Source organism: Perissodus microlepis, chromosome 3 (assembly GCF_051167445.1).
Source record: "Perissodus microlepis isolate ML-2025 ecotype Zambia chromosome 3, ASM5116744v1, whole genome shotgun sequence".
NCBI classification, from domain to species: Eukaryota; Metazoa; Chordata; class Actinopteri; order Cichliformes; family Cichlidae; genus Perissodus; species Perissodus microlepis.
Genome location: NC_140463.1, coordinates 28,421,173 through 28,446,761, shown reverse-complemented (window position 1 = coordinate 28,446,761; position 25,589 = coordinate 28,421,173). Strand labels below are relative to the sequence as shown.

General features: G+C 38.1%; 1 protein-coding gene across 1 annotated transcript in view; it reads left to right on the top strand.

Moving 5' to 3' along the window:
• LOC146390986 (basement membrane-specific heparan sulfate proteoglycan core protein-like) overlaps positions 1 to 25,191 on the top strand; it is a 34,131-nt gene extending 8,940 nt beyond the window's left edge. Inside the window, exons 8-34 of the mRNA XM_084922544.1 lie at positions 1,765 to 2,031; positions 3,598 to 3,897; positions 4,070 to 4,330; positions 4,586 to 4,834; positions 5,052 to 5,168; positions 5,288 to 5,338; positions 6,463 to 6,528; positions 6,660 to 6,721; positions 13,619 to 13,688; positions 14,766 to 14,801; positions 14,975 to 15,241; positions 15,924 to 16,190; positions 16,313 to 16,591; positions 17,838 to 18,116; positions 18,254 to 18,514; positions 18,826 to 19,101; positions 19,289 to 19,555; positions 20,039 to 20,317; positions 20,427 to 20,708; positions 20,911 to 21,210; positions 21,398 to 21,658; positions 21,913 to 22,161; positions 22,308 to 22,427; positions 22,535 to 22,600; positions 22,759 to 22,809; positions 23,783 to 23,848; positions 23,980 to 25,191. Of these exons, the coding sequence (XP_084778670.1) occupies positions 1,765 to 2,031; positions 3,598 to 3,897; positions 4,070 to 4,330; positions 4,586 to 4,834; positions 5,052 to 5,168; positions 5,288 to 5,338; positions 6,463 to 6,528; positions 6,660 to 6,721; positions 13,619 to 13,688; positions 14,766 to 14,801; positions 14,975 to 15,241; positions 15,924 to 16,190; positions 16,313 to 16,591; positions 17,838 to 18,116; positions 18,254 to 18,514; positions 18,826 to 19,101; positions 19,289 to 19,555; positions 20,039 to 20,317; positions 20,427 to 20,708; positions 20,911 to 21,210; positions 21,398 to 21,658; positions 21,913 to 22,161; positions 22,308 to 22,427; positions 22,535 to 22,600; positions 22,759 to 22,809; positions 23,783 to 23,848; positions 23,980 to 24,062 (5,132 nt within the window). The 3' untranslated portion in view covers positions 24,063 to 25,191. The remainder of the gene's footprint in view (positions 1 to 1,764; positions 2,032 to 3,597; positions 3,898 to 4,069; positions 4,331 to 4,585; positions 4,835 to 5,051; positions 5,169 to 5,287; positions 5,339 to 6,462; positions 6,529 to 6,659; positions 6,722 to 13,618; positions 13,689 to 14,765; positions 14,802 to 14,974; positions 15,242 to 15,923; positions 16,191 to 16,312; positions 16,592 to 17,837; positions 18,117 to 18,253; positions 18,515 to 18,825; positions 19,102 to 19,288; positions 19,556 to 20,038; positions 20,318 to 20,426; positions 20,709 to 20,910; positions 21,211 to 21,397; positions 21,659 to 21,912; positions 22,162 to 22,307; positions 22,428 to 22,534; positions 22,601 to 22,758; positions 22,810 to 23,782; positions 23,849 to 23,979) is intronic.
• Positions 25,192 to 25,589: the final 398 nt, after the last annotated feature.

Sequence of the window (25,589 nt, the reverse complement as noted above, 5' to 3'; positions counted from 1 at the left end):
TCTGAATCTTACACCCAAAGTTTGAATCTGATGTAAAATGTATAGAAGTCCATTACTGTATATAGTAACTGTTAAGTCTAATATACCCTAGTAAGCTATAGTACTTTTTCCTTTGGGAAGATACCATCTGTGCAGTCTGCAGTTCTGTTGAAGAAAGATGTTGAATCTATTTAATTATTCTTAAAAAATAATTTATTTCTATGCATTTTTTTTTCACCCTGCATCAAATTAAAGTTGATTACGTCAATTAAGCATCATGAGGTGGAGGGTGGGGGGTGGTTCCCTATTTTTTTTTGCTGGGAGTTGGCAACCCTATTAGTTAGGTTGCTTAATATTTCTGCTAAGTACTCTTTAAAATACCAGCATAGGGAGGATGGAGTAGGTTTAAGTTTATTAGATTGATCAGTTTTGCTGAACAATGAAATATTTTGGGTGCAGTGTATTTTTTACATACAGGTATAACAGAATAGCTTTAGTGTTGTTGTTTATTTAAACTTGAGTATGAACTTATACAAAATGCAGCAATATATTAAAAAAACAGTTTTATTGATTAAAAAACACACTATATCGGATTCATACCGGTATTGGCAGATATCCAAATTTATGATATCGGTATCGGACATAAAAAAGTGGTATCGTGCCATCTCTACTTTGAATGTGTCACAAGTGCAGTTGCAATAACCATCAAACGCTACAATGAAACTGGCTCACATGTGGACCGCCCCAGGAAAGGAAGACCAAGAGTCACCTCTGCTGCTGAGGATAAATTCAGCCTCACAAATTGCAACTTAACAGCACCTCAAATTAGAGCCCAGATAAATGCCACACAGAGTTCCAGTAGCAGACACATCTCTACATCAACTGTCCAGAGGAGACTGCGCAAATCGGGCTTTTATGGTCAAATAGCTGCTAAGAACTCACGACTAGGGAAAAGCAACAAGCAGAACAGATTTGTTTGGACCATGAAACTCAAGGAATGGACATTAGACCAGTGGGAATCTGTGCTTTGGTTTGATGAGTCAAAATTTGAGATGTTTGGTTCGACCTGTTGTGTCTTTGTGTGACGCGGGAAAGGTAAAAAGATGGTCTCTACATGCATGGTTCCCACCGTGAAGCATAGAGGAGGAGGTGTGATGGTGTGGGGCTGCTTTGTTGGTGACACTGTTGGGGATTTATTCAAAATTGAAGGCACGCTGAACCAGCGTGGTTATCACAGCATCATGCAGCGATGTGCCATCCCATCCGGCTTGTGTTTCTTGTGTTTGATTGTTTGATATTTCTCATCATCTCTGTGAACTCCTTCAAGACTGAAAACCATTTCAGGTGACAACATCATGAAGGTCATTGAGATAATGAGTGTGTAAAGCAGTAATTGAAGCGAGGGGTGGCTATTTTGTCCTGTGAGAACCTACAGGTTAAATAGTCATGAAAATAAAGAGAAAACCTTTAAATAAGAACATGTGTCCAACTTTTTGTCTGGTAGTATATGTGTGTGTATGTATGTATGTATATATCCTTTTCATAAGAGCAGATAAACCCACAGCCACAGTGGCACCAGAAAAGGAAGTCATATAGTCATACAGTTTCTCCTCACGGTCTCACTGTTTTTCTCCATCTGTTAAATCGACACAAAATGATCCTTTTATTTTTGTGCAGGTCCATTCTTCACTATAAAACAACAAATTTACCATTATTATGAAATACACATCTTAATATTTCTCTGTTGATTTTGTTTCTATTTTATGACTATTTTTCTGTGAACAGTTCTCAATAAGCCCACTGTGACCCTGCAGCCATCCTGGATTCAGATATACAGCGGTGAGACAGTCACTGTCAGATGTGAGATTCAGGGAGGTGAAGGAGCTCAGTGGACGTATGAATGGAGAGCAGCCAAGTTAAACACACCTCCAACATCCAATGAATACAGAATCATCAGAGCTACTGAGTCTGACAGTGGAGGATACAGCTGCCGGGGCAGAAGGGACTATTTCTTCTCAGAGTGGAGTGATATCATCACACTGACTGTATTGTGTAAGTTCAAGATGTTTCATCTATAATAGGTAAAAAAAAAAATAAAAAGGCTTATTCTATGATACAGTTTTCTAGCTATCTTAGTGCTGCTCGACTTTCAGATGGCAATAAAAGTACTGTTTTTTTTTTCTTTGTTGAATAAAAGTATTCACAGTGAAAGATCCAGTATAGAACAATGTGTATCACAGCATCATCTTTCTTATCTGCCCTGTCAACATCTACTGTACAGATGGTGAACCTGTCTTAGCACATCCACTAAGAAAAAATTATGTATTTGTCTAATTTATTATTTATTTCTTTTTCCTTTTATTCTTCTTCTCCTCCATTTCTATATTCACTGGTTTGTCTTCTGAGTATCTGAGCATTTTTTTCCCTGTGGCTCCACATGTGGAGTTTTACCTATTCCAGCAACTTACTGTATTATGGTGTAGTTAGTTCAGTTTTTTTTAGCCTAAATTTATTTTTAAATGGATTGCTAGACACACTTTTTTTAAATAGAAAATTTGGAAAAAGTCTAGCTGCGATTTAAAACTGTAAAATGGCCTAATTTTATTTAAAGATTTGGCTGGTGCTGATATGATTTATCATTTTTCTCCATTTACATTATTATTATTATTATTATTATTATTATTGACATTAACTCTTAGACAAAATCAAAGTACATAAAATATATCCACTAAATGTATTTAGGATTAGAAAGTGTTCATTTCTCTGCAGTAGAACATCTGATTCTTCTAGAGTCTGATCAGTAAATTATGTCACACTTCAAGTATAACATTTACTATCATTATAACAAATATATTCCTAAAACAGTGAATTAAATATTAAAAATTCACATTGGAGCTCACACTGAGTGATCTTTTTGAGTCATGATAGAATTACTTGCAATGAGACTTGAAATCCTTTAAGCCTTGCAATTTTCAACTCGAGTGGACAAAACAGTGTCTCACAGGAAGGTCTCTTCCTTCGTGCAGAGGAGGAAGAGGAAAACCCATTTTACTACACAGAGTACAACAGGGAATAAGTGAAGTTTTGATTTGGGGTTTAAAGAACAATGTAGAATAAATTCACGATTCAGCATTTAGATGAAGACACAACAGCATTGTATTTCTTTAACCTGTTTAGCATTATGATGTTGAGCAATTCTTGAACTGGACTGTGTCAAATAAGACTGAAAGGTGACACTGAGTGGGATTATGAGTGGGAAACAAACAGCATGATAAAAGCTCCAAATCAAAATGAATACAGGATTAGATCTGCTTCATCATCCAACAGTGGAAACTATCGCTGTAAGGGCAGAATGAAAAGTTCACAGCATAAAACAACAGAGTGGAGTGATTCAGTCACACTGACAGTTTCTGACAGTAAGTAGAGTCATAGTTCATTTAACCTGGAAATAGAAACAGTTTGTAAAAACGTGTTTTTATTAGTACATGTTGAGATATTTGACATGTTTAGATAGTCTCACTCTGAAAGTTCATCATAAATATTTGTGAGTCAACATTTTAGTGACATTGAATTCAGAGTTAAGAGATGAAACATTGAGAGAAAATCTTTGTTGAACAGATAAACCCCGTCCTGTCCTCACTGTGTCTCCATCATGGCTGAGTCCTGGAGCCTCAGTAACTCTGAACTGTGAGGCTGAACATCCGTCTGCAGGATGGAGCTTCTACTGGTATAAAGCTGTTCCTGATCTATCAGGGAAATCCTCCAGTTATGAGCTGCTACCTGATGGCAGTGGGACTGCACAGGACTCCTACATCATTCATGGACAGACACACACAGCAGGATATGTGTGCAGAGCTGGAAGAGGAGACCCAGAGTATCACACTGATCACAGTCAACCAAAGTTTGTCTGGTCTGCAGGTCAGATTGAGGAATTTTAATCTTCATGTTGATGATTTGAAAGTCTGTAAATCTGGCTGCATAACTATCAGGACTCCTGTGAACCACACAAAAGTCAAAAGAATATTTTCACTGTGATATTTTGAATCCTAACATCTGTGAGCTTTGTCTCTTCACTGCATGTTGTTTCCAGATGTTCGTTCAGCAGCGTCTCTCACAGTGAGTCCTGACAGAGTGCAACACTTCACCTCTGACTCTGTCTCACTGACCTGTGAGGGAAACTTCACTGAGTGGAGAGTGAGGAAGTTCTCTGAGGACGGCCGACTGTACTCTGACTGTAGGAGAATGACTGGATCCACATGTGACATCAACACATCAGAGTCAGATACTGCAGTGTACTGGTGTGAGTCTGGATCAGGAGAGTTCAGCAGTGCAGTCAACATCACTGTACAGAGTATGTTATTATACATTTACTTCTTGGATTTGAATGATTTAGACGTCACATGAACTTTTGTCCCAGCTTTGCTGTATGTGAAGTAATTTTATGTGGAAAACATAGGACACATACAGTAGTTTTTAAACACAGAAGATCAGATCTTCATGATTAAAAAGCATCTGTACAATCTGTTCTTGTTATTGTTTGTCAGCTTTTTCTAAAAGTGTGCACTAGCTGATGTGACTGAAACAATTGTGTGTGATTGTGTCACAGATGATGGTAATGGTCCTATCCTGGTGAGTCCTGTTCATCCTGTGACTGAGGGAGCTTCTGTTATTCTGAGCTGCAGTTTGAGAACACAAAAAATACTTTCCAATGTGTTTTTCTATCACAATGACAAACTTATTCAAAATGATACCCGAGGGGAGCTGAAGATCTCTGCAGTGTCAAAGTCTGATGAAGGTTTCTACAAGTGTCAGTACTCAGGAAGAGAGTCAGCACAGAGCTGGATGTCAGTTAAAGGTGAGCAGGATCAAGACATGCGATGTGATTTATTGTAGATGAATTCTTCCCCCGTGTGCTGCAAATGTGTACTTTTGTTTAAGGATTTAGTTTTTTCATCAATAATGTTCAACAATGCTGTTTTATAAATTTTTTAATTAAGTACTTTTTGAATTTAGTTCAGCTTAATTTTTTTAAGCTAAATCATGTATTAAAAATGAAACGTTCTTATTTACAGTTACTGTGTCCACACCTGAGAGCTCTTCATTTCCTCTTCTGATGATCTTTAGAATAATTCTTGGATTCATGTTTATTTTCCTTCCGTTCTTGTTGTTTGGCTGCAGATGGTCCAAAGGTCAGAACTATATTTTTTCTTCTTCTTCATATATATATTTTTAAAGACACAGATCATAAATAAAGTGGAAACAAATTAGTATCACAGACATGAGGTGACTGATTTTCTCTGACCTGCAGGTGATCGTTGTGTCTATGAGACAGTCAGAAGATGTGAAAACAATGAAAATGGTAAAGCTTACACTTTCATTAATATAGAGCTTGTGGAAGCTGGATGATTATTAGCGGTGCAACGATACACAAAATTCACGGTTCGGTTCGATACTTTGGTGTCACGGTTCGATATTTTTTCGATACAAAAAAAAATGTTCATGCTTTTTTAATTTGTAATTTATTAAAATTATAAATATATATTTTAACTCAAGCGTACAGTTTTTAAATTTAATGTTGCTGAAACAACAAAGGGATAAAATAATAAATCTATCTGATGGAGAAATCACTCATCTTTGGAAAAGAGAGTTTATTACAGAGAAATGTCTCTTTCCAAAATAAAAGCTATACTATACGCTTCTTCTGGGCTATATTCTCAGCAGCATATTAAACATATCAGGTCCACATAAGGAGAATCATGTGCTAACGACTGTCTAAGTGACTCGGGTAAAGTTTGTAGCATGCGTGCTTGTTGTTTTTGTCTGCTTCCACTTGTCTTTGCACTAGGATGTTGTCGGAGTAAATGTGCAGTCATATTCGTTGGGTTCCCACTAGTGCTGTCAGCGTTAATCTGAAATGACGTTAACGCCACAACACGGCAAATCTCCGTTAACGAGCTACCGCGGATCGCCCTGTGCGTGGGGCTGGACGTCGTCAACACGTTAACAAGCTAACTGTGCTAACGCAGTAGTTCCCACCCATGTAATTGAGCATTGCGTGGCACATCCAACATACTGTTTTACTTTTGTCCATGACGCGCTTACCTTCAGGGTCATACGTCACATGAAGACCAAAATAGTTCCAAAGGCCAGATCTGAATTAGGGTGGGGGAGGTTCAATTTGCCATGTTGCATCGAGCTTAGCTTCTGTCTTGCTAGCTTGTGCTGCGCTCAGTGGATCTGCACTCGACAGTGCAGCCTAGGCGGAGTAGTCGAACGCAGATCCACTGAGCTCTCAACACAGACAGCATCGTCAGAAGAAAAGTTGATAAAATAAATAAAAAATTTTGTATTGTTCGATACATATGTGTACCGAACCGAAAGCACTGTATCGAACGGTTCAATATCGATACGAGTATCGTTGCACCCCTAATGATTATACAATAACTGTGTTTAACATGAAAGTCAATCAGATTATTATTTCAGGTCCAGCAGAAGGTGATTTCACCAATGTTACATCTGTGATTCAGCTAAAAGTCATTAACAAGACAAGTGAGTGCACAAAATGTGAGATTTGAAATGCAAAATATACATTGGTAATTATTCTCACTGATAATAAATGCATTTGTGGACAAAACAGAGGGAGTTTGGTTTGAAATGCTTTCATTTGATCACCTCAACAGGGCAACGTGGTGACCCAGAGGAGAGCTCTGACTACAATGATGTCAATCCAAATTCAGCCACAGCTCTAAAATCTTAACAGCAGCTCTTTAGCTGTTTTTCTCGGCTTCTCTTTAAAGTTTCTTAAATACTTGAAACCACTTTGAGTGAAAAAGAGAAGATTTTGAATTCAAAGCAATGATCCTGATAGTCTGAGTTTATATTGTCTTCAGAAAGAATCACTCAGTGTGCTTTGCTTGTGTCTCTCCCATTAGATAATAATGTTAATGGACTTTAATGTATTTTAGATCTGTTTTTATCTTTTTAACTGTTTCTTTTTAATATATTATAAAGTCTTTCTGGGAAGCACTTTGTAACTTTGTTAATAAAAGTGATATAAATAAAGTGTGTTGTTGTTGTGTGTCAGACTGAGAGTACATGTTACAGCTGTTCAGTGTTGTGAATCCACTGAAAGAGAGCTTTTATTTAAAGACACTCATTGTCATTTCAAACAGCTTCAAACCCTCCAACATGATCTATCAACATAATGAGAAGTAACAACTGCTCTGACATTATGCTCAGCAGCCTTTTTACTAACTTAATTGAATCACAGGTGGAGGTGATTCTGTGTGGAGTTTGCATGTGTGTGTGTTTCTTCCATGAACTCCAGCTTCCTCCCAGTGTCCACTGTCCCTCTGTGACCCTAAACTGGAGACATTGTTACAGAAATGGATGAATGTGTTTCATGTTTTTCTGTGACTTGTGCTGCTTTTGCATGTGGTCCTCTTACATTTCATGGCAGCACTTCCATCATGTGTCACTGTTCACATGGTTTGGTCACATCAGCAACAACAAACTCAGCTGAAGAGTGTTTTATCAGAGCAGTTGCACACCAGAGAGTTTTCTGTAGGTGATGTTTGTGTCTTTTATGACGCTTACAGTTTGATGTGCATCAAATAATTGTGGTGCTTTTAAAAATGCAACATTTTCTACAAAATAATATCACACAACACTTTTTTGTTCCTCTAAGTAAACTGTGATGCGATGTGTATTAAAATGTCATTTCTAACTGCAATATGCTGTTTATTAATCATCTGAAAATGGCTCATGATTTGTATCTGAGCCCCAGAAAAGTGGAGAGAAGAGAAAAATGTTTTGTTCAGTAAATGACTTGACAAGTCTTGACAACTACATGCTGTAATGGTCAAATATAAATATAAAGTATTTCCTTAGTTGAAGGCATAAAAAGTGTCAGGTTGATAGGTTTGTAGCATAAACCTATTTGCTGGAACGTTCAAGACAATTCAACTACACAGCGAAAAGCATTGAACACCAAGCAGGCAAAGTTCTTTATGTTTCTCGTGCACGGGAGAGAACTGGACAAACGCCGTTACTTCGCTTGACCCCAGTTGCCCTCGTTCGCTCCCCCCATAACACTGCTCTTTATTGAGGTTACATGTGTATGCATAGGTTCATTAACATATGACTTATGCATACAAACAAAGAGCACCTTGTCTGTGCGTTGTGTAAGTATGTGTGTGTGTGTGTGTGTGTGTGTGTGAGTCTATTAAGAGTCTATTGTGAGTCTATTAAGTGAAGGAAGACAGAGTGTCACATTTTGACAGAGTATCAGTGAATCCTTACTGGATGGTTATGATTGGACTGTGTGAGCACCAACATCACTGTGCAGTTTGTTTGTACCTCTTCACAGCAGTTTGATTCATCAAGAGAAAGCATCGACCCCTCTGTGACATTAAAAGGTGGCCATGAGTATAAAATGAAGGCGAGTGTATTAGAGGAGGTAAAACATGTTTTTGATGTCTGTGAGAAATTCAGGGCTCACAAATGAACATTAATATGGCAACTTTTTCTTAAAATGGTGTAATAACAAGAATGGCCAGTAGGAGGCAGTGGGGTGATCATTACTGGAGCCTCTGTTTCCTTCCCGTTAACTCTTTTGAACTGAGCTCAGCAGCTACAATCTACAGTCAGCTGTCCACCTCAAACATATCAGCTCGCTTCTTGTTCAGAAGTTTACAAAAAATTAAATCATATCCCATCATGCATCTGTGGTTATTTGCTGATTATGCCCAGTGCTCTTGAATCCACAGTGCCTGTCATGTGTTGTGTGTGTATATGTATAACACTATGTGCATAAATTTTGCATTTTGCTAACTGTATGTGAAATAAATTGATTTCAGTGAGTCCTCATCTCAACACCTGGTTATTATCACAGGATGGAGGCCCTAAACCACACACTCACACAACATTAATATTCAGTGTCATGTTGCTGTTCTGAGATCAGCTGACAACATGCAAACATGGAAAACCTGAAGCAACAGAACAGGATCAATGAGCAGCTGTGACATCGACTGAGTCAGAAACAACATGAACTCAGAGATTTGTTGTTTGTAGAAACGTTTCTTGATAATTGGCTGAAAGTGATTCATAATTTCTGATGTTGTGACACAACATGTGTGATATTATCTTATGTTGTGTTGAGACTTTTTCTTGTGGACAAATCTTTTTTTAATGGAAAAATAAACACCACACTTAATTCTTTTGCTCTTTCATATTCTGCTGATAACCACCTGACCTTCCTGATCCCCGCCCCTCTGCTTCCTCCTAATCTGCTGGTTAACTTGGTGGTTTGGACACCATACATTGTCTTTGTTTTTGCCTCCAGGTGGAGAAAACTGTAGATGATTTTGATAAATGCAAAACTTTTGCCAGACCTGAGAATAAATACAGTGATCTGTTTTATTTAAGAAGCAATGAGCAGTAAAAATACAAGATTAATCCATAAATAAGACAATACAGAATAAGATCTTTGTTCCTCTGAACAGACTGTGATGTCTACATGTGTGTAAAGACTGTTGTTGGTTAAGTCTTTTCTCCAACAGGTTTATTTTTATCTGCTGAAAGTCAGATACCCTTATAAGAGGAAATGCAGCCTGTGGTTTGTTTTATTTAAAGTCAACACAGCACAGTGGAAATGTGCAGGTATGACAATGTGTGAAAACAGGTTAAAAGTAGCTTTATTGTGGTGATGACACATGCTGGACTAAAGAATAAATAAAGCATGTGGGCATCAAGAGAAACTGTGAAAAGCTTGTTTCTCACGCTCATGTCTTTAAGAGTCTCTGCATGGACGTGCTGTAAATGTTCATTTATCTCTGAAATAAATAAAATCATCCAACACTCTCTCTGTCCACAAAATCATATACAGACATGTTTTTCTTCTTACTGCAACTTCCAAACAGGCCAGTTCCTCACAGCCAGTAAATCATCTATACCTACTGATACTAATGTGTCTGTTTGGCTGCTGTTACAGAAATGGTTCCTACACCTGTGATGATGACGTCAGTGTTTGACTCCAAACTGTCTGCTGGACTCTGCAGCATCACAGAGTCCCCAAGTTTTTAGATATTTTTAGTTTTCATATCTTGAAGCATTACAATATTAAAATATTGATAAGTACTGAAACTTCTGCACTTAACTTTTACATATAACCTGAAAATAAGCTAAAAAGAGGAAGTTACATTTTAATGTATTTTATCTTTCTAAAAGAAAAGTGGTGGGATGAAAAAACACACCTGCTGTTAAACAATCAAACACTTGGATATGAACATGTTGGTGAGTGTGTGTAGATGATACTGCAACAAACCTTAATCATAACCTTTGTAAGAAAGTGTTTAACAGAATGAAGGATGGTGGCTGAGTTTTCATGCTTTTACTATGATTAATACTACAGCCTGAGTGACAAACTGAGACACACTACATACTCGTGTGGAGGGACTAGCCAATCACAAAGTAACCGCTCTTTAAAGTATTCACTGTTCTGTCCTTTTGGACTCAATGTGGGTGGAGCCTATAGTAGCTGTCATAGTGTGAAAGATAATCTAGACAGGTTATAGAGAAACAGACAACCATTCATGTTAAAATTCACACCTGCAGGCAACAACCTGAATCACCAGTTAACATAATAATATATGACTTTGGACTGTGGGAGGAAGCCAGAGTACCTGGAGAGAACCCAGACAGACAACCATAGTGGGAGTTGTCCCTTAAGAGGGTCATGAATCCACTATTAATTATGTGTGTCATGACATGAGACAAGGTGTGAAAAGTGGGTCATTGCGCTGCATTCCAGATACCTCCGAACTTGGAAGTTGGAAATCGGGCGTGGCATCACTCCCGAGTTGCAGAAAAAGATAGGAAACACAGGATTTGTGTTGGTTCTTGGCAAGTTAGAGCAATGCAGGTATGATAGTAGTGCAGTATGATACTTGTTGTTTTGACTAATCAGTGTTCAAACAAAATCATGGCTCATTCAAGGAGTTAAAAATACACAACAGTGTAAAGTTTTTTGTCATGGCCGGGTGGCCGGTGCGTGGTGTAAGAGTAAGAGCAGATGTTCGAGACAGGAATGAACAAAAACTGAGACGTTTACTTTAGGTTGGACCAACAATATAAATGGAGATCGAAAGGAAACTAGGACGATGTTAACAGTAAACTAAACTGGAGAGAACTAACACTAGACACAGTGAACATGAAACTTAAACGTCACCAACATGAATGACATGAATACCTGAGACGTGACTCGTGATGAACAGAAACATGGCCCATGGTGAAAAGATGACCTGCCAATGAACGAATGAAAACTCACACCACACGAGGGTGACGAGGGAAGTGGAAACACAGCTGGAAGCAAAACTAAACACAGAACGTGATATTGTCAAAATAAAACAGGAAACATGCAGACTAAGAAACACAGACCTGAGACTCAGACATGGAAGCAGAAACGGGAGTTTGGGAAAAAAAATGACATAACAGGATGCAGAGCGAGGGACACAGTGTGTTTATCGAGTGGCTGTTTGGTTTCTTCATTGTTGAAGTCCAACACCTCGCTGCATATGTCATGACAGGACACTGCAAAAATCACATAAAAGTCTCTACGAATAAAACATAATTATGAGCTGGTAAAATATGTCACCTGACCTGAAACAACAGAAGGTAAGAAGCAAACACAAGAAGCAAGCCTGCATGTTTGCAGTGGACAGGAAATGTGAACACGTCACACAACTGCTGTGGTCAAAGCTACAGGAGCTGTTTGAGGTTTGTATAAAAGGAAAGGAAGCACAGAGAGGCCACAGTCAGAAGAAACACTCTGGTCTTATCTGTATTAAATGCAGCTTCTCTTTTTATTATTGATGTAAAGTCAAAGTGTTTGAGATCAGCTGAGGATCAGAGTGCAGCAGGGCTGGATGTGAGGATGGGGCACTCTTTGCTCTGCATGACGGGGTTATTGTGTGAGTACATTTGTGACATTGTTTGAATGGCACTGATTAATGAAAGTGTTTCTCATGTGTGAGAATTAGAGTGTATCACAGGTTTGAAGTGTTTATCTGAGAGTTTGAACAAAGCATATTTGTGATGTTTATGATAGTTACAGACAAATGTTGGCTGGTTCCTTGGTTCAGTTTAGTCTGGAGTATCGTGTTGGATACATCGCTGCTTATTGCACTTGACTCATTGTTATTGTCTTTAAGGTCATATATTAATACATTTTAAATTAAACTTTTATAACATTTTTTATAACTATAAGTTTAAAATGTTTTCTCATGTGTCAAACGTACTTTTTATGCACAGAGACAGAAAAATACTCTTAAACTCTTAAAACTAATGTCCTAATTTAGTTTGTTTTGTTTGATTTTCTGTCAGTTTGATCCTAATGATGTTTTATCTTTACTTCATTACTCTCTTCTACGTTAATGCTGATGGTGAGACATGGTTATTTTTCTCTCCTTTTTGATGCTTAATAAATAATTAGACTTTTATTTTTACTTTTTAATGTTAACAAAAGACAATCAGATTTTAGAAATTCAAACATCTGCAGTGAAATGTCAGAGACAGAAAATATCAGAGTAGTTTTATTATCATAGAGACTAGAGTCTAGAGTAGGGTTAGATATCTACACTGTGTTATTAATCAATACTAAAACAGAATGAAGATACTCATTTGCATCAGTGTTGATATCCATAGTGTTGTCTTGGCTTCCTCCAGCTGAGGCACAATTTGATGCATAAAGAAGCCATCGCACGCCAGATTTACGCTCTCGCATGTGTGCATTTTTGACCTTTGAAGTGTTTTTTGTGCTTCTTCCTTTCCTGCTGTATTTCGCTACACTTGCCAACCAATGAACATTCAGCAGACGCTGACATCATCAACTTCAAACAGCGTGCAGTCAGGACCTTAGAGGATGCACGAAAGCATGTGTTGGGTGGGTGAAAGTCCCTCCCCCTCTCTGTCCCAATAAAAGTCTACACAGTCGACACATTTGCAGGACTCTGCTCTCGAAGCTGAATCCTGCTTCTGTGAATCAGCTGAGCTCTGATAGTTTGGAGGGACACATAGTGCCACCTGCTGCAGAGATATTATTAAATAGTGATTAAAAATCTTTAAATAATATCAGACTTAAAACATTAAAATGTAACACTGCTGTAAAAAAGGATAAGATATGAATAATGTAGTGACTCATTAATCTGATGATGTAGCACACAGAGCAGTAAATTAAACATTTTTATTCCCGTTAACTATTTTATCATTGAGTCCAGTCTCAGTGCTGCTGTTGATTTCTGAGGCTCTGAAACTTTAGACTGGATCCATTTAAAATAAAATAAATGTTTTTCAAATTTAAAACAAGTCTTGGACTTTTGTTTTCCTCATTTCCTCTTTAACCCTCAGTCAGCTCACATATGTGTAATGAAACTTACTGTCTGTCTGTTATTGGTCAGTTTAGTCTGTGTGTTACAGGCCTTTTCATAACAATCTGACAAACATGGTCAGACCTTGTTAAGTTGTTATTTCTGTGTAAAAGGAAGGAAGCAGAGAGAAGTTTTAAAAACTCTTTGTTTCCTTCACAGCTCTTTGGTATCTGCTGTGCTGCTGCTTCACTCTCTCTCTTTACAGAAAGTTGTAGAAGTTTTCAGACGTGTCACTGCTGGATGTGAGGATGGGAGCCACTTTGCTCTGTGAGCTGGGCCTATTCTGTGAGTACATCACTGACTTCTATTGTTTGATTCATACTGATCCATAAACATGTTTTAGTAAGAAGAACAGAGCATCAGTCATTTGTACCATTGCAGATCATGTGATCAGAGGACTCTCATGTTTGTTACCAACATGGTTGTTTGTAGACTAGATTAGATTTTAGTGCACTGACTCAGATCAGAGTGGAGCTGGTTTAGTTTATCTAAGAAAGGTTTGTTTCTCCATCAGTGATAATTTGATGCTTTTGACATCCTAATATAAAATGTAACCAATCATAGTAGACACTGATTAAATATATAACGGCAGTGATTAAACCCAGTGCTAGATTTAAACAGCCTTTTAATGCAGACTAACAGTAAACTGCTTCCTTAGTCAAGGTATAAAAGAGTACTACACTGATCCTACTCCTTACTAAATGAAACTTGCTTCCTAAAAGAAGATTAGAGCTGTCCAGCCATAAATAGAGATTTTTTTTTTAAACTCCCAGTAGGCAGGTTTAACTTCAGCTTAATGGTGTTTGCTGTTGAAGACATGTAAATTATTTCCACCTTATATTATATATCACCTTCTAGTGAAATTCTTGTTGAGAGAAGTGACCCATTGCAATTTGTCAATGACATCAATTTTTGAGATGTCATTGATCTCAAAAATACATTTTGAGATAAGTACTGAAAAGTCAAATACATAAAGGAAATACTGGGGAGATCATTTCCCTTTTGGAACCCAGTCGTTCATCTGTTGCCCAAAGAGGATGGACTGTACCGTTTTTAGGACACTAATGTTTTGTTATCACCATGTTTGTTTGTAGACTGGATTCTATTTTAGTGCACTGACTCAGATCATAGTAGATGTAAATCTCCAAGTGTTTTAAGGAGCTTGGTAAGAAAGCGACTGCACTTTAAACCCTAGTGGGATTGTCAATTAAGAAGGTCATTAACTCACTATTCAAGAAATGAGACACATCATTACCAACAGTGTTTATTTATGTTACATTTCAAATCTAACATAAACAAAACACTCACATGATTTGAGTGTCTTTAGTTTGATAATGTCTGAAGTTTCTCTCTTTATTGTAGTGCTCTGTACGCTCCTCTGCAGTGGACACGCTCAAGGTGACTGAACAGTTTTCACTTTTTCTATTTCTTCCTTTTTATTTAGCAAAGATTATTCTCAACCTGTATGACTCTACATAAACAAAGTATTAATAATCAATCAACATTTTGCCTTGAGCATAAAGTGTTTCAGATTGTCTGTTGTCTGATTGTCTGTTTGTGTTGGATTCTAGGTGCTGTGCTAACTATTGAACCCAAATCGTCCAGTTATTTCATTGGAGAGTTTGTTACCTTCAAATGTGACATGAATGAAGGAAGAGACACTGACTGGTATTATGCAATCAACAAGGATGGTCGAGACTATGTCAGCTACAGGGAGAACAAAGACTACACATTTGAAATTAACTCTACAGATCACAGTGGTGAATATCAGTGCTCTGGTAGCTGGAAGGGGTCATATGATAGAAAGAACAGTAATACTGTCTTTATAACTGTATTAGGTAAGTCCTCAGTGATTAATACTGTGGTGATTCCTGTTAAAATACTCATCTGAATTATAAAAAATGTGTGTTTAATAAATGTTTCATTGAAAGTATTGTATTTCTTATGTGTTGGAACTTTAGCAAAGATCCTTGCATTTTACCAAACTTTGTTCACAGTACACACTACAACCAAAATACTCAGACAATATGTCATTACAGCATGTGCATGTTTTACTGTATAACAAGAATAACTGTGGATGAAATTTAATTTAAATAATGAAAAAAAGAAACATCAAAAGATATAATTTAAGGTGATGATGTTTCTGTTGTCTAAATGTGTGTGTGTGTGTGTGTGTGTGTGTGTGTGTGTGTGTGTGTGTGTGTGTGTGTGTGTTTCCTTCAACAGTGAACTGCATTAGTTTACATTCAGTGTGAATTCTTCAGGCCTGAAAATGGACAAATGTTTATACTGTGCTTATTTAGAGATCTACAACCTGAATTACTGCAGCTCTGTCACCATGTTGAGACAGAAATCAGAAAAATTTAAAGTGACTTAAACTGTAGAAAAAAAAAAAAAATATAATGAAGACATTTGTAGATTTTATTGGGGGGGCGATTTAAAAAAAAAGGATTTTTTTTAACCTTTTATACATTTATATTGTATCAGGTGTGCATTTTGTTCTCTTCTTTTTCATAACAGCATATATACCCAGGGCCACACTGACAGCAGGAACAACAATCATACCAGTAGGGGGCAGTGTGACACTGACCTGCTCTGTGCAGAGCTCTGATGGATGGAAATATGAGTGGTTCAGACGAACCCAAACAACCTCTGAAGGTCAAATCAGAGATCAACAAAACAGAGATATCAGAGTATCTGAAGGAGGAATCTACAGCTGCAGAGGAACAAGAGGAAACCCAGTTTACTACACTGATATAAGTGATGATGTCACCATTGAGAAAACCTGTGAGTTCAGTAATTTAGTTTGAAATATACATTCACTCATGATTATCAAACATACAATGTTAAGTTTTCTGTGTTGATTTCATGTTTCTGTTTGTATCTCAACTGTTAATATGTGTAAACAGTTTCCAATAAAGTTGTTGTAAAACAACAACCCAACTGGCCTCAGATATTCAGAGGTGAGACGATCACTCTGACATGTGAGGTGCAGGAAGGAGGTGAAACCACTGAGTGGGAGTATGAATGGAGAGGACCCAGGACACCCACACAGTGGACACACAATAATGATGTGACATTCAGAGTTTCTGGGTCCAGCAGTGGAGACTACATGTGTAAGAGTCGACGCAGAGATGACTCATATTCTTCAACAGAGTGGAGTGAAGCCTTCACATTGTCAGCATCAAGTAAGTCATGTTTGTTGTGTGATCTCCATTTGACAAATGTCATAATGGTCAGCACAGGATGAATTCAATGGTCTACAAAGCATGTTACATTGTTAGTCAGACAAAGAGCTGCAGCTGATAGTAGCCTCATTGTAGACAGTTTGTCACCACTTTGTGTCATGAACTTTCAGCTGGTATAGAGACGCCAATGCTGACCTGCTGCTCCATCACCTGAGGACAATAATGACACAAACAGGATAAAAATATAGTTCTTCAAACTCCCTCAACAAATGAAAACAAATATGAAACTTCTTTAAAAAAAGAATAAAAGTAATTCAATCATCTCATCAAAAACTGCCGTAGATTAAAATTAATCTGAAGCACACACACACGAGTGGGTTTGATAGAAAGGTTTTTGATTTTATTTCCATTGTACTCATTGATCTGCATGTTAACCTCAAAGTGATTTTATGAAAGCAAATCAAACTCATTCCAACTTCTTCCTGAAAAAGTCTCATATGTACATATAACGACTTTGTGGAGAAAAGTGTGTTTATGATCATTCTTTAAAAATCAATTTCTGTCTGTGATTCAGCTGTTTTACACTCACTTTATTTGAAAACAAAACAAAACAAACAAACAAACAAAAAAACAAACACAGGTAAACAACAGAAGCTCAGATGTCCCAGTTTTACTGCTGGGCTCAGATCACTAACAGTTAACAGTTCACCCATCTCTGCATAAATAAAATAATTAAAACAAATAATGTGTTATAACTTAAAAAACTGTACAAATACATGAAAGTGATGAACGTCAGCTTAACATTTTATTTTGCTGTTGTAGTAGGTGTGTACAACATTTAAAATGAAATGTTAATGATAGAAAATAACTTCCAGTCAGCTTTTGTGTGTGAACTTGATTTTTTCAAATAACTTTTTAATAATATTTGTAGTAAGACGACTTTAAAAACACACACATACTTCTCTTTCAAAGACTCTCCTCCCACTCCGACAGAAAGTAAAGAAGTTGTTCACAGCACTGTAACTATTAAAACAGTAATGAACAGAAAACAGAGATGAGGCATTCAAACTATTTTTGATTTGAAAAAAAAAAAAAACTTTTCTAGGCAGTCTGATGTCTCACATGCAGAGAAATTACACATTGTTTTCTAAATTGGTCAATGTTTAACACATAATCAGTGCTGTAAGAAATTTCTTCCTTAGACAACCAACAATTTAAAGATTAACTTTTTCTGTATCTTATACAGCAAGTAAACCCAGAGCCACACTGACAGCACACAGTTCAATCCTACCAGCAGGGGGCAGTGTGACACTGAGCTGCTCTGTGGAGGGCTCTGCTGGCTGGAGGTTTGACTGGTTCAGACGTGATTCAGAGTTTTCTGGAGGTCAGAAAATAGGAGCTGGAACATCAGAGCACACTATCAGTATTTCAGAAGGAGGCATCTATTACTGCAGAGGAGGGAGAGGAGATCCAGTTTTCTCCACAGAGGACAGTGCTGCAGTTACAATTCAGAAACAAGGTGAGGGCTAAGTTTTGTTGTGAAATAAAAATGAAATTTATAAATGAATTAAAGTAACACTATAACTATGATTTTTGTTATTTGTTTTGTGGTTCTTCTTGATTTATTTATTTAAATATTTGTGTTTATTTGTTTGTTAACAGCTTTGGCTGCTGTGAAACTGCAGCACAGCTGGTCTCAGATATTCACTGGTGAGACAATCACTCTCAGATGTGCGATTCAGGGAGGTGAAGGAAAGGTGTGGAAATATGAATGGACAGCACCCAACACAAACAGCCCTCCAACATCCAGTGAATACAGGATCAGCAGGGTTTCAGTGTCCCACAGTGGAGACTACAGATGTCGGGGTAGCAGTGACTATCTCTTCACAGGATGGAGTGATGCCTTCAGACTGACAGTTTCATGTAAGTTGGACCATGATTCATGCTGACATTTAATGTTTTCATGTTTACATCTGTCTTAACAGAAAAACTGTTACTGCAAACTGAAAGCGAGAGTTCAAGAACCGATAAGTTGGATCGAAAACCAGGCAGAGACTAATGATTCCCAGGACTTTGAATACTGGGAACCAGTTCTCTACTCCCATCCCACATGCAGGATTACTAATTACTGTTTGTGTTTGCAGATAAATTAATCAGTGTTTAAAGTGTGATCAGTACTGTCACAAGTTTATTCTTGATTATGTTTTAATGTTTTACTCATTTTGTTTCTAAAGCAGCCAGTAAACCCAGAGCCACACTGACAGCACACAGTTCAATCATACCAGCAGGGGGCAGTGTGACACTGAGCTGCTCTGTGGAGGGCTCTGCTGGCTGGAAGTTTGACTGGTTCAGACGTGATTCAGTCTCTTCTAAAGCTCAGCTCATGAGAGGAAATGAAGAAAACAGAGTTATTAGTGTCTCACAAGGAGGTCTGTACCACTGCAGAGGAGGGAGAGGAGATCCAGTTTACTACACAGAGGACAGCAGTGACGTCACAGTTACAGAAACTCGTGCGTTTAATTATTTTATTTCTGAGATGTTATTTTGTGTTCTGTGCTAACAATTTCATTCAACAACTGTGAGTTTATTAACCCTGACATGAGAGACACCTCCTGACAAATAGACGAATTTATTCCGTCTTATTTTTTTATCTTTATGTGTCTATTTGTCTCTAACTGGATATTTTTCTGTAAACAGTTCCCAGTAAGCCCACTGTGACCCTGCAGCCATCCTGGACTCAGATATACAGCGGTGAGACAGTCACTGTCAGATGTGAGATTCAGGGAGGTGAAGGAGCTCAGTGGACGTATGAATGGAGAGCAGCCAAGTTAAACACACCTCCAACATCCAATGAATACAGAATCATCAGAGCTACTGAGTCTGACAGTGGAGGATACAGCTGCCGGGGCAGAAGGGACTATTTCTTCTCAGAGTGGAGTGATATCATCACACTGACTGTGTCATGTAAGATCTTTCATCCAGAGTATCTAAATAAGGAAAAAGCACTTCTTTTTTCTTACAACTTTATAACTGTCTTTCATGTTGGTCAGTAAAATGTTTTGTTTTTATTCCAACAACAAAAACCTGAACAGCAGCTTTTTATTCACAGTGAAGAGAACAAAACATATGAGAGTAACTTCTCTGCTGTGCAGCTCTAATACATGAAAGATGAAATGCAGAACAAACGCTGAATCTGTCTCAGCTGCTCCACCACATCCACTAAGAAACATTAAATCCACTGATTGTTCCTCATGTGTGTTTTTAACTTAGAAATGCTGCAAATTAAATATGAAAGATTAGTGTTGTGTTTGTGTGATAGTTGTACAGTTTGTTGCAGCTTCACCATTAAAGTTATGTGATATTTATTATTTACATATTTCCACCAAGTTATTTCAACTGGTTTGATTCAGTCATTGACTTTTGTTCTTTTTCTAAACTGAACTGCAGATAAACCAAAGGCCAAACTGAGAGCTGATAACACAGCTGTTCCAGTAGGGGGCAGTGTGACCCTGACCTGCTCTGTGAACCCATCATCATCATCTGGATGGAAATACTACTGGTACAGAGATGAGAAATCCTCTGAAGCCCTGACCACACAAGATACAGTTTTCCACTCAAATGGACAAATCAGTGTCTCACAGGAAGGACTCTACAGGTGCAGAGGAGGAAGAGGAAACCCAGTTTACTACACAGAGGACAGCCAGTCAGTCAGGATTGGGAAAACTGGTCAGTTTAACATGAAGTCAGATAAATTCCTGATTAAGGAGGAAGATGAAGAACAAAAGGCATTAACATTTTTGACATTCATGTGTTTTTATTGTACTTTCTTGAACAGTAACAGCCTCAAACAGGTCTGTTGTGACTCTGTATCCAAACTGGTCTGAGATATACAGAGGAGAGACGATCACTGTCAGATGTGAGATCCATGGAGGAGACACTGAGTGGGATTATGAGTGGGAAACAAACAGCATGATAAAAGCTCCAAATCAAAATGAATACAGGATTAGATCTGCTTCATCATCCAACAGTGGAAACTATCGCTGTAAGGGCAGAATGAAAAGTTCACAGCATAAAACAACAGAGTGGAGTGATTCAGTCACACTGACAGTTTCTGACAGTAAGTAGAGTCTTAGTTCATTTAACCTGGAAATAGAAACAGTTTGTAAAAATGTGTTTTTATTAGTACATGTTGAGATATTTGACATGTTTAGATAGTCTCACTCTTAAAGTTCATCATAAATATTTGTGAGTCAACATTTTAGTGACATTGAATTCAGAGTTAAGAGACGAAACATTGAGAGAAAATCTTTGTTGAACAGATAAACCCCGTCCTGTCCTCACTGTGTCTCCATCATGGCTGAGTCCTGGAGCCTCAGTAACTCTGAACTGTGAGGTTGAACATCCGTCTGCAGGATGGAGCTTCTACTGGTATAAAGCTGTTCCTGATCTATCAGAGAAATCCTCCAGTTATGAGCTGCTACCTGATGGCAGTGGGACTGCACAGGACTCCTACATCATTCATGGACAGACACACACAGCAGGATATGTGTGCAGAGCTGGAAGAGGAGACCCAGAGTATCACACTGATCACAGTCAACCAAAGTTTGTCTGGTCTGCAGGTCAGTTTGAGGAATTTTGTCTCAGTTATTTTTAATTTTCATGTTGATGATTTGAAAGTCTGTAAATCTGGCTGCATGACTATCAAGACTCATGTGAACCACACAAAAGTCAAACGTATATTTTCACAGTGATCTTTTGAATCCTAACATCTGTGAGCTTTGTCTCTTCACTGCATTTTTTTTCCAGATGTTCGTTCAGCAGCGTCTCTCACAGTGAGTCCTGACAGAGTGCAACACTTCACCTCTGACTCTGTCTCACTGACCTGTGAGGGAAACTTCACTGAGTGGAGAGTGAGGAAGTTCTCTGAGGACGGCCGACTGTACTCTGACTGTAGGAGAATGACTGGATCCACATGTGACATCAACACATCAAAGTCAGATACTGCAGTGTACTGGTGTGAGTCTGGATCAGGAGAGTTCAGCAGTGCAGTCAACATCACTGTACAGAGTATGTTATTATACATTTACTACTTGGATTTGAATGATTTAGACATCACATGAACTTTTGTCCCAGCTTTGCTGTATGTGAAGTAATTTTATGTGGAAAACATAGGACACATACAGCAGTTTTTAAACACAGAAGATCAGATCTTCATGATGAAAAACATTTCTACAATCTGTTCTTATTATTGTTTGTCAGCTTTTTCTAAAAGTGTGCAGCAGCTGATGTGACTGAAACAATTGTGTGTGATTGTGTCACAGATGATGGTAATGGTCCTATCCTGGTGAGTCCTGTTCATCCTGTGACTGAGGGAGCTTCTGTTAGTCTGAGCTGCAGTTTGAGAACACAAAAAATACTTTCCAATGTGTTTTTCTATCACAATGACAAACTTATTCAAAATGATACCCGAGGGGAGCTGAAGATCTCTGCGGTGTCAAAGTCTGATGAAGGTTTCTACAAGTGTCAGTACTCAGGAAGAGAGTCAGCACAGAGCTGGATGTCAGTTAAAGGTGAGCAGGATCAAAACATGCGATTAATTTTTGTAAATGATTTTGTTTTAAGTCTTGAAGTCACTTTGCTTCATTTTCTGAGAACTTTCCTAAAATTATTTTATGAATTATAAAGTATAATTAAACTTTATTGTTTGTTGTTACAGTAACTGTGTCAGGAGCTGACAGCTCTTCATCTCCTGTGTGGTTGATTGTTCGACTGGTTTGTGGAGTCTCTCTCATTATTATTCTCCTGCTCTTGTTGTATCGCTGCACAGCAACCAACAGTGAGACTTTTTCCTTTACTTAACACAAACTCTTTATCATTCAAAGACACAAATCCATCATGAGGTTCATTTAAAAGCAAAAGTCTTATTTTACATTTTTAATAAAGGTGCTGTTAGTGAGAAGACGTTCAATCAACACCATCATCAGCAAGTGTACTCCTCTCTTCTTGCTGGTTAGTTTTTCATCTATTTATAATATTATGATGCTGTTTGCAACAAGACTGTACTTATTAAATCTGCTGCAGCTTTTAATATAAATGTTATTTTCAATAATATTTGTTTTTAAAATAACATCACAAACATGAGGTGACTGATTTTCTCTGACCTGCAGGTGATCGTTGTGTCTATGAGATAATCAGAAGGTCTGAAAACACTGAAAATGGTAAAGTATAAACTTTCATTAATATTGAGCTTGTGGAAGCTGGATGATTATATAATAACTGTGTTTAACATTGAAGTCCATGCGTCCAACTATTTTCTTACACTTGGGCGCCAGGTCGTGGGGGGAGCATCCTAAACAGAGAGGCCACATCCTCCAGCTTGTCCGGGGTAACACCAAGGCTTCCCCACACCAGCCGAGAGATATAATCTCTTCAGCATTTTCTGGGTCTGCCCCAGGGTCTCCTCACAGTGGGACATGCCTGAAAAGCTCACACAGGAGGCATCCTTGTCAGATGCCTGAACCACCTCAAATGTGGTTCTACTCTGAGCCCCTCCCACATGGCCAAACACCTAACCCTATCTCTAAAGGAGAAGCAAGCCAAACTTCGAAGTAAGCTGATTTCCACTGCTTATATCCACGATCTCGTTCTTTGGGGTCACTAACCCAGAGTTTGTGACCATAAGTAGAGATGTAAACTGAGAGCTTCACTTTTATGGTCAGTTCTCTCTTCATCTTGACGTACTGGTACAGTGGACGTAGCACCAATCTACTCCCCTCTCCTCCTGTGAGTGGTTTGCCTATAGGAGGGTGGACCCATGTCCTTTTTTTGGGCTATGCCCAGCCGGGCCCCATTGAGCAAGCACCTGGTGACCCACCTGGTCACCAGGTGCTTGCTCTTAGGCACCCTCCCCAGGCCTTGCTTCATGGCAGGACACCATTAACCCCATTAACCCTTTCAAGGGCAGAGTGAACTGTTCCTCTCATTCAGGTTTTTTTTTTAAAATTATTCTTTGTCTGGTCCTGGGTGAGGGACCGGATAAAATTTGCCATGGGAGACCCTACCAGGGGGCAACCCCCCCTCCTCCAACAACAACATAGCCCCTGGGATCCATGGGACACACAAACCCCTCCAACATAATAATGTTGAGATTCACGGAAGGGAACATTAACATCAGTAAGATTCTTATTTCAGGTCCAGCAGAAGATGTTTACGCCAATGTCGCATCTGTGATTCAGCTCAAAGTCATTAACAAGACAAGTGAGTGCACAAAACGTGAGATTTAAAATGCAAAATATACATTGGTGATTATTCTCCTTGACAATGAATGCATTTAAGCAGAGAACAGAGGGAGTTTGTTTTGAAATGCTTTCATTTGATCACCTCAACAGGGCAACGTGGTGACGCAGAGGAGAGCTCTGACTACAATGATGTCAATCTGTCAGGGTGCTGGGTCGTTGACCAAAGATTCTGAGGTTATTTTGCTTTTGTGAGTCTCTCTGTGAAAGTGTGAAGATGGTCTAAGTTTAAGTTTATACAGTTTAACCAGGAGTTTAGTTCTTTCTATGTTTCTGAGTTTTCTTGATTTCCAGTTTATGGTTTATTGTCTGTGAGGTTCCACTTGTGTGTTTGTCTCATCCCTGTGTCGCTTGTGAGAGTCTGTTGTGTCATCCATGTCTCTGCTCACTCACCCTCCGTGTGTCTTAGTAGTGTCAATATGTTTTGTCATCTCCTTGTGTTTCATCTTTTGTCTCCCTGTTTGTTTATCCCCGTTTCTGCTTCAAGCTCATGTGTTCATGTACTTCCTGTTTTATTTTGACAGTATTTCATCCCGTGTTCAGTGTGTTTGGTTTGGCTTCCCTGTCTCGTTATATTCAATTCGTCAGAGCTGTTTTCCAATGTGTTTCCACTGATCACCCTCTTGTGTATATATTGTGTCTGTTGTCAGTGCATCTGCTAATCCTTATGTATCCATGTTCTCTCAATCCTTCAAAGGTGCTTCAAGGTATTCCCAGTGTTCCAGGTTTCCTGTTACTTTAAGTTTCAGCTTTCCCAGTTTGTTTGTTTTTTCTCAGTCAATTCTTTGTTTATTTTTGGTTAACCTGATTTGGTTCATGTTTGTTTCCAGCCATGAAAAACGTTTTTTTGTTAAAATTTTGATTTTGTTCTTCTCGTTGCCTGCATTAGGGTCCTTACAAAGAGCCACAGAGTCTGCAGCTACAGATTGTGACAAAATCCAAATTCAGCCACAGCTCTAAAATCCTAACAGCAGCTCTTTAGCTGTTTTTTCTCTTTAAAGTCTCTTAAATACTTGAAGTCACTTTGAGTGACAAGGAGAAGGTTTTGAATTCAAAGCAATGATCCCGATAGCCTGAGTTTATATTTCCTCACTTCGCTCAGTGTGTTTCACTTGTTTCTCTCCCATTAGATAGTAATTTTAATGGACTTTAATGTACTGCAGATCTGTTTTTGTCTTTTTAATTGTTTCTTGTATTTGTAATATATTATAAATGTCTTTTTGTGAAGCACTTTGTAACTTTGTTAATAAAAGTGTGACATAAATAAAGTGTGTTGTTGTTGTGTGTCAGACAACAACAACATGTTACAGCTGTTCAGTGTTGTGCATGAATCCACTGAAAGAGAGCTTTTATTTAAAGGCACTCATTGTAATTTAAAACACTTTACAACCCTCCAAAATGAACTAAAGCTATCAACATAATGGGAAGTAACAACTGCTGTGACGTTATGCTCAGCAGCCTTTTTACTGTAAAGCAGTTTTTCCAGTTTTCTCAGGGAGGTCTGGCCCGTACTTTCATGTAATACCAATTTATTTTGACAGTGTCAGTCTCATGTTCACCAAAGCCATGAAAACTCTGTGTATGACATATAAATCTTGATTTTCTATTTTATGTATGTTATTACACTGTAGATTCTTTATTATCTGTTCGATAAAGTGAGCTGGTAAAAATCAAATCGCTTTTAAACTACTTAAAATATAGTT